Below are 9,031 nucleotides of genomic sequence, written 5' to 3'. Positions count from 1 at the left end.
TTCTCAAGGAGCAAATGTGATGGTGTATCCCAATGCCAAGGGCATCCCTTCTCCAAAGCTGGATGCAGTAACTCATGCTCTGGCTTCTGTCCTGTTTTCTGGTGCTCAGAGATGCCTTGACTGATCTTCATCAAGGCCCTCAGGTGTTTGCCTCAGTTTCTCTAGAGGCTTACCTGTCCCCATGATGGGGCTGTGTTGCAGCCATGACATGACTCTCCTACAGTAAACTCACATTGCCTTTTGTTGCTGGAGTTCTCTTCCCCTACCTGGGTCTATTCTTGTCTCTCACTTGCAGTCTCAAACCATGAACTATGTGGGTCAGCTGGCTGAGAGCGTCTTGGGCACAATGAAGGAGCTGTACCAGGATCTGAACTCGGCCACCCTGTCGGGCTCCATCGATGTGGTGGTGGTGAGGCAGCCCGACAACTCCTTCAAGTGCTCCCCGTTCCATGTGCGCTTTGGGAAGCTGGGAGTGCTGCGCTCCAAGGAGAAGGTGGTGAGTGGCGCCTGCCCTGGGGCTGCCCTTCCTTTCCAGTGTCTCCAGACCCAGGATCTTCTGTAACCCACAGGTTATGGAATGACGTTCTTTGAGGGGAATGGGAGCCCAGTGAAAGGGGTGCTTGCCAAGTTTTTGTGGGGATGCCCCCAGATGGAGCCCATCCATTTCCAGGGAGGAATGTTCTCTCCAGGAAAATTGGGAGAGGTCCCTTGCCTTAAAGATTGTGTGTCTGTCAGCCCTGTGAGCACCTTCAACCCATCCCCTCCGCCTGGAAGTGCCCCTGTACTCCAGTGGATGAGAGAGGTTCAGATGGACAGGCTGCTTCTGTCCCTTGCTAGGTTGACATTGAAATCAACGGAGAGCCTGTGGATCTGCACATGAAGCTGGGAGACAATGGAGAGGCCTTCTTTGTCGAGGAGTCAGAGGAGTATGAGGTTGGTTATAAGGAGGTGCTGCATGTCTCTGTCCTAGTGTGACTACCTGGAAGTGCAGGGTTGAGGTGGAATGACCAGGTTTGGAATGCTGCTCTTCCCCAGAGTGACTCCGTTGTCCTGTCTGATGTTTTCTGTGTCTGGAAAGGTTCCTGCTCAAAGGACCTTGCAACCCACGTGGTGGAGCACCCTGAGGAAGTATTAGACCAAATATCTGCATCTCAGACTGGTCTCCATCAATGGGCATGGCTGCTGGCCAAACAGGTGGATATCTTGGAGCTTGGCCCCTGGGGGGGATCTTGTGACAGGGATGAGAATGAGACAGATGCTGTGGCAGGCTGCCTGCTCCAATGGGAAGTGGGATTCGACTAGTTGTGGCTTCCAGAAATCCTGCCAGTTCTCTCCTCAGGCAGACTTGTGGTCACTGCTGGCTTGGGCTGGATTTGGAAACAGGAAAGGGCTCTGGAGTCAAAGCCCATTTGCAGCCTTTGTAATTCTGGTCTTGTGGTGCCATCTCCTGCCTGTTTCTCCTTGCCTGTGTTAAAGATGTCTTTAGCTTGTGGCTGGATCACCCTAATGTTCTCTTATTCACATGCTGTAGGTACAAATCATTTCCTTTTAGGCCAGGCCACAAAACCAGCCCTGAGCTGAGGGCTCAGTGGTGTTGGTTGTGCTGTTCCATAGTATGCTCCATCGACAGCAAAGAGCTGCTATGCTGAAAAGGAGTGTGCTGGAGAGAGCTGATGGGCTATTCCTCATCCCTCTTCCAGGGCAGCATCCCCTCCTACCTCTGCACATCCCCCATCTCCAAGAAGCGGACCTCAAATTATTCTTTTCCATCCTCCCGTGGGCTGGAGGTCACTGGCACTGGAGTAATCCTGCCCAAGAGGAGGCGACGCAAGAGAAGGCCCAAGAAGAAGTTGGTGTTGGACTTCGATTCTGACAGCAATGGTGAGAGTGAAAGTGAGATGACCATAAAGAAGCCACCTGAGCTGCCAGCCCTGAGGTGAGCTGCTTGATCTGGGCAGAGTGATGCAGTAGTCAAGTCTCTGGGTTCGTTTGGTGATGCCCAGCAGTACTGAAACTATTTGCAAGTTGAAGCCCAGCCTCCTGTGGAATAGAAAGCCAGGGGCAATGGTGAAGCTGAGTATTGCTGGCTTTCTGGAGAGGAGACTGCTGCTTGAGAGTAACACAAGTTGCCTCTCTTTCCTCCTTTGCAGTGGTGCAGCATGTTCATCCTTTGCTGATCCTGAAGGAACTGGGTTGTTGCAGTCCCAAGAGGTACGCCCGTACTCCGATGGGGAACTGCTCGCAGTGGACAGGTAATGGGCAGAGCCAAGGTGTTCTGCTCAGCTCTGGTGAGAGCAGGGCACGTGCCCCATGGGAGGGAAGGAAGTATGGAGAAGTCACTTGGAGGTGTCAGGAGAGGAGAGTTTTCCTAGCCTGATCTGGTGTGGCTCTGAAAGCTCAGAGACCACAAGGGACACTTGTGGCCATGGTCACAGGTGTGAGAAGCCTGTGTGCACAGGGCTATTTGCTGATGAGCTGCTCTGGGCAACTGCTGGCATAGCACTTCCCTTCCTTGAGCCTCAGCTTCTGTAGGTCTTGGCCCTTTGGGAGTGACAGTCTTATTAGGGTAGAAATGACTTTATGGGAAACCAGCGTTACATGGTTTTTGGTCCTAAATGTTCTTGCACTGATAGGAGAGCATGGAGTTGTAAGTATAGGTGAAGGCCCACATCACCTTCTCTTCCTGCAGTGTCATGCCAACCCATCAATCTTCCCCCAAAAGTGATTCTGAACTGGAGATCAAACCACAGGAAAGTTTTGCTGTGGGGGCTGAATCCCATCTGAAGTGGATCTGGGGGAAGCTCCCTCAGGTGAGTCTCTGTTCTTGCTCTTTTGCTGGGAATGGGTGTCCAAAAGACCTGCAGAAAGTAGAGGAGGCTGTGGCCAGGCAGCCTTAGGGAAGTTGTCCTCTTCTGTGGGATGCTTTGGGCAACTTCCCATCCTCAGACCTGTTGTTCTGCTTTCCTTGAGGTGAATAAATTTGTGCGAGTTAAACCAGCCAAGTCCACAAAGAGCATTGCTCCTGCAGCAACCACCACCTCTGCGACACCAGTCCTAGGGGATGAGGCAACCCCTCTTGTTGCCACTTCTGAACATCTGGGAAGGGATTCAAGCCCAGCAGAACCACAGGGCATACCCTGTTCCTTGGCTGTGCCTGTAACTGAGCCAACGGTTGCACCCCAGGCTGGGAATAGCATCTCCAGGCTGAAGGACATCCTCCATGCTGTCAGGGCAAACAGATTTTTGGGGGCCTATTCAGTCCCACAAGAGAAACAGAAGGGAGATGTGAATGCTGTGCCAGAGGTTCAGGCAGATGTGGAGCCCTTTGAGGGAGCCACTGCTCCAAGGCAGGCAGACTCAGAAGGCCCCGAGTCCCAGCTGGAGAGGCAGAGGAGGCAAGGTAAGGGGGGTGACTGGGGCTGCTTGGAGTGGTGTTTGAACCTGCAGATGTGTCTGACTCAGATGAGCACCTGGGTTGTTCCTTCAGTGTGACTCCATGACTTCCAGGTGTGTTTGCTTGGCTTCTCTGTATGCTACCAGCTCCTTTGCTTTGAAGAGACATCCATTAGGTATCTACCTTTCAGTGACCACCCAGCTCCCAGGAAGGCTTTCTTGCCTTATGTTCCCTGAAGTCCATCCTTCAATGTCTCTGCTTTTGCATACTTAGAAGATTTCTCAGCAGTACAGGCCATACCTTAATTTCAAGTATCTGACAGTACCTGACATGACTTAAGTCTTCATCCTGAGCTTGCAAAGTCCAGGAAGATTCCAGAGAAGCATTTATATGCCCCCTTCACAGTGTATTTAAGGATCATGCTAGTGCAGGTATCTTGAGGCACTCCTGTAGCTGTTGACTTACAGCAGTTTTTCCAGTAGGAAAATGGCTGCCCTGTTTGTATGGTACATGGATAGGATTGAAGAAACTGATGTTGGCTTTCTCTGGGGTGATTGGAAAGGTGATTCAACTAAGATCTCTCTCTTCTGTCTATGCATTGAGAATCCATCGAAAGTCCTCACTTGGGTCCCACAGCCATGTATGTGGAAGACCTCTCCAAGCAGGACAGCCAGCCAGTGGCTCTCTGTTTCCACAAGAGGTATGAGCTGCCCAAGCTGGCCAAGCTCAGACATTTTTGAGCAATTCCTCTGGCACAAAGGATGGAGGTATGTGTAAAGCTATTGTCTGATGTCACCACTGTTTCTTCCCTTGCTGACAGTGACACAGAGCAGAGTTTGAGGCCTGTGACAGACCCCAGCAACCCTCTGCCATCCACCTTGCCTGCTAACAGCCCCATGGACTCTGACTCAATGCCCACAGTTGCCCTGTCACTGTGTGGGGGCCTCAGGGGCAACAGGCAGATCTCTCATGGTAGGTAGGAGGGGAGGGGGAATCTACAGCCCTGAAATCCTTTCTATCCTCCAATGGCATGACACAGCCTCTGTCCCACCAGAGAAGTTCATGGAACACATGGTTTCCTACCAGCAGTTTGCTGAGAATCCAAGGCTTGTCAGTGACCCAAACCTGGTGATAATGATCAACAAGAAGTGAGTGGCCTTCTCTTCCTGCTGCTTCATCCCACAATGGACATTTTTGTCCATTTGTCCCTGTGGAAACCCTCCTGTAGGAATGTGACCCCATCCCAGAGCATGATTGTATACCGAAGTACAGTCTGGGGCCTGGCCATGCTGCAGGATGGTGATGTGCCCATTCCTCTTGCTTTTTCCAGGTATTACAACTGGGAAGTGGCTGGTCCCATAGTCCTGGCCCTGCAGGCTTTCCAGAGGAACATTCCTGAGGTCAGTGGACACATTTACTGGCTATGATTCTCAGCAGGGCCTGGGCTGAGGACTGACCTCATCCCATGTTCTGCCATGTTCATAGAGCATCATTGAAGAATTGGTAAAGGAGAAGACGCCCAAGAGAGACAGAAGGCCTTGGTTCTCCTGGAGGAGGAGAGAATTCCCAACAGAGGGGGTATGTTTGCAGCAGTGGATATGACAACCATGTCCCCAGGGGACAGGCATCATTCTGCTGACTGGCAGGGTCCTGGGAATGGCCTGAGGTTGGCCATGAGGACATCCAGGACCTGATGAGATGACTTCTTAAGATTGCTACCTATCCCCTTTGGTCTGTTAATGCCTGAACAGCAGAGCAACACCTGGTAATGCAGTAATGTGGACCTTGTAGTGGTGAGACCTCCTGCCTTGTGCACATCATGCCAGGTCCCTGGGCACCACATGTGCTTGCTGGTGTCCTTGCCCCACCAGAGTACCAGGCTGTGTTTCCTCTTCCACCTGCAGTTTCCCTGTGAAGGCAGGCACTGCAGTGATACCTCTTTTGGCATTGCTGTTTTAACTGGAAAAAAAGCAAAGCAGCCCCTGCTCTTACTCTTAGCTCTGTGCAAGCAGTCCTCAGCAATAACAGAAACATCTCTGTTATCAACACTGTGTTGAGCCCAAATCCAGAACACAGCCCCATACTAGTCACTGTGAAGAAAATTAGCAAAAACCCAGCACACCTCTCTCTGCCTGCAGCAGCAGCCGAGTCCAGGGAAAGCCAGCATGCGAACACGGCAACGTAACCGTGCTCAGCAGAGGTGAGTGCCTCCCTCCCAGGTCACCTTGAGGAATCTGTATGCTCCTAGTCTCTTCTCCTATCTAACTAATTATTCCCAAGTTTGCCTGATAAAAGAGGGTAGAAAGCTTTTGAAAGACTCTGGCTGACCCCTTCCCTTCTTTGTGTAGGCAGGAGGAAAAGGAGTCATCCAGTGACAGTGAGCCCCAGCACCCTGGGGATACGTTGGCAGTAGAAGCCTCTGCTCAGAAACCTCTACAAACCTACAAGAAATCCCTGCGGCTCTCCTCCGCACAAATTGTATGTATTTATTCCTCCGTCTTCACTGTCCACGTGTGTAGGGGTAAGACAACCCTTAAACAGGGATTTCTCTACTCCTGACCTCGTGTTTTCATAGAACATCCAAATATTTTGCCTTGTTGGCCACCCTGTAGAGCCTTGGGATCTCTGGCCTGGCTGGGTGGCAGTCTGGCCTCTGGCAAGCATTGCAGTGGTGTGAATTGGTGCTGGTGTTACACTTTTGCTGCCCCTCTGCCCCAGGGAAGGTTGAATCTGCAGGATGGCCCCAACGAGGTGGCATTCAGCGTGACAACTCAGTACCAGGGCACGTGCCGCTGTGAGGCCACCATCTACCTGTGGAACTGGAACGAAAAAGTGGTGATCTCAGACATCGATGGCACCATCACCAAGTAAAAGGCCTTTCTCCCACCCCAAAATCCTTATTATGGGAAAGTTTCCTTTAAAGGCTCACATAAGCAGGCAGAAGGGAGCACCAACCCCACTGGGGTGGGAGGGATACTCACCAGGTTGGATGACACTAACCCGACCTCCTTTCCTTTTAGATCAGATGCTCTTGGACACATCTTGCCGCAACTGGGTAAAGACTGGACTCACCGTGGGATTGTTAAACTCTTCCACAAAATCCACCTGTAGGTATTGCATCAGCTGAGGCCAAGGGGAAGTGGGAAGCTAATGGAGTCAAAGTCAGGGCTTCTTACTCGCTGATGCAGGCCCAGAGAGCTGCACTATCTGCTGTCAGTGGTGCTGATGCTGGCTGCACTACCTACATGATGTTCAGGGGTGAAAGGAGAGGGTCCCCTGAGAGCAGATGCTGGCATTACCTTCCCTGGAAGGAGTGTGTGTCAGTGCAGGATTTGCTGGGGAGATATAGCTGAGCAACAAAGGAGACAAGACCACCTAAGGTCACACCTGAGAGTGGTGGAAGGGGTGTCCCCAGCACTGCAGTGCTGGTACCTCTCTGGGCACCCAGCAATCCTTCCCACAGCCCAGGGGACTCGCCTGCGAAGGGTGACACGAGCAGCGAGTCTCTGCGGAGCCTTCAGCTTGGAACCTGGCCCCTGTGGCCACTGAGAGGCACTGTAGGCCCGTGGATGGCTCGTTCTGGCCCCAGGGAGCGATGCATTCCCGGGAATTGCAGGGACTCTACCAGCACCTCGGCTTCCTCTGGGCACCCGGAACCACCTCTGCCGAGCTGTCCCCGGGCGTCAGCAAGGCTTGGGTACAGCCCTCCACGATTGACAGGCAGTGCTGTGGGGTGGCAGTGCTGTGTGAGGGTGCTGAGCTGCAATGGGTGCTGTGCAGCTGGGCTGGGTGGGTGTGTGGCTGCTGGGAGGAGCATGGAGAGTGGTGCAGGGACTCCCAATGTGAGGCAGATGGGGATTTGGCTTAGTCTGGGTTTCCAGATTAGGGATTCATGTTCTTTGTGGGACCACCTTGTTTACTGGAATAAGATTTGGTCTAAGGCCAGGTACTTGGCTGCCTCTTCCTCCTTGGAGCAAGAGAATGCCTGGCCCAGGCCACAGCTCAGAGGGGCTCCCTGTGTTCTCTCTAGGAATGGCTACAAGTTCCTCTACTGCTCGGCCAGGGCTATTGGCATGGCTGACATCACCAAAGGCTATCTCAAATGGGTCAATGAGCAAGGCTGTGGCCTCCCCATGGGCCCCATGCTGCTTTCCCCCAGTAGCCTCTTGTCTGCCTTCCACAGGTACTGTCTTTTCCTGCACTTCCTGTATCCCTGGGCACAGCACAAGGGGGTGCCCCAGCTTGACCCTGAGGGATGTCCCGGCCTTAAACTGCTCTGCCCTCCTTGGTGCACAATGCCTTTCATGGGAGGCAGCAGCGGGGGAAATGCCTGACCTTGCTGGAGCTTCACAGTGAAGCTTCTGATGCACTGAAACACAAATCACTTCCCTGAGCCCCAGACAGGTTTGGTGCCCACAGTCCTGGCCAGCTGATGCCACTGTGACCGTGTCTCTTGTGCTTCAGGGAGGTGATTGAGAAGAAGCCAGAGGTGTTCAAGGTCACCTGCTTGACAGACATCCGAAAACTGTTTGCTACAAAGAGTCCCTTCTACGCGGGCTTTGGGAACAGGCCCAACGTGAGTGGGTCTCCAGGTGTGCAGGGAGGGCTCAGGCTGGGTGGTGCTGCCTTCCTGCAGCTCTCATCCTGTGCTGGCCTTCCTTGGGCAGGATGTCTACGCTTACAAGCAAGTGGGGCTGCCAGAGAGCCGCATATTCACAGTAAACCCCAAGGGAGAGCTGATCCAGGAGCTCACAAAGGACCAAAAGTCAACGTAAGCAAAGTATTTACTCCTCAGCATCCTTGGGATGACCTGGCTTTGATGCAGAGAAGCATCAAACAAACACCCAATGACCTCAATGTAACTTCTTTCTTACCCCACAGGTACGAGCGGCTGTTGGAGCTGGTGGAGGTCTTCTTCCCTCCTGTGGGACAGAGGAAGAGTGCTGCTCTGGCGTTCCCAGACTACAGCCACTTTGCCTATTCCACTGCCTGATGTTGTCTTGGATTGCTTGCCCTAACCCCATCCCAGTGGAGACCTGAGCCACAGCTCTCCTGCATGTTCTTTGCCAGGACTAAATGCTCCAGGTGCACCTCATCCTCCCTGTTGGCTGTTTGGGCATTTTGCAATTTTAATATGACACCCCTTAGCCGGAAGACAGAGTGTGAGAGGGAGCTCTGACTAGAAAAACTGCAGTTGCTGAATATAAATTCCTGAAAGCTGAGTGTCTTCTGGTATTTGTAGCTCCTTTAAAGCGTGGCTATTTTTTTTAAAGCTGATGGTTCCCTGTTGTATTTATTGATGAGCTTATGACATTATCACATAGCTATTTCTACCTCCTGTATACCAGTGTTCAGACAGTCCAGCTACCTGAAGTTTGGTAGCTGAAACTGCTCACCAACTTGTAAAGATTGATGGAGGAACCGGGCTTTTGAGTGTCCTGAACTAAAAGTGATAAAAAAAAGTGCCTTAATCGAGGCTTCCTCTTCCTGTGCATAGACATGGGAGCCAGGCTCCAAGTCCTTTCTAAAATGTGATTTGGCTTATTCTGCTCAAGCATCCTACCAAGTGGGATCCTGGGGGTGATGGGGACCAGCTTCTAGAAAATTAATTTTTTCCCTATTTTTTTTTAATTACTG

The 9,031-nt window shown here is 52.1% G+C and overlaps 1 protein-coding gene across 1 annotated transcript; it reads left to right on the top strand.

Annotated features, from left to right (window-relative positions):
- Positions 1-304: 304 nt before the first annotated feature.
- LPIN3 (lipin 3) lies at positions 305-8,387 on the top strand (the record flags this gene model as incomplete). The annotated part of the gene is made up of 19 exons (XM_083873194.1): positions 305-496; positions 838-933; positions 1,701-1,936; positions 2,151-2,252; positions 2,690-2,810; positions 3,184-3,400; positions 4,031-4,094; positions 4,215-4,366; positions 4,449-4,542; positions 4,725-4,794; positions 4,880-4,972; positions 5,533-5,594; positions 5,743-5,872; positions 6,113-6,261; positions 6,415-6,501; positions 7,425-7,577; positions 7,859-7,970; positions 8,062-8,165; positions 8,276-8,387. The coding sequence occupies 19 exons, from the start codon at positions 305-307 to the stop codon at positions 8,385-8,387; spliced, it is 2,346 nt and encodes a 781-aa protein (XP_083729320.1).
- Between the last annotated feature and the right edge of the window lie 644 nt (positions 8,388-9,031).

Source organism: Zosterops lateralis, assembly GCF_965231275.1.
Source record: "Zosterops lateralis genome assembly, chromosome: 16".
NCBI classification, from domain to species: Eukaryota; Metazoa; Chordata; class Aves; order Passeriformes; family Zosteropidae; genus Zosterops; species Zosterops lateralis.
Note: the sequence above shows the minus strand (reverse complement) of the source record. Positions and strands in the feature narration are given on the sequence as shown.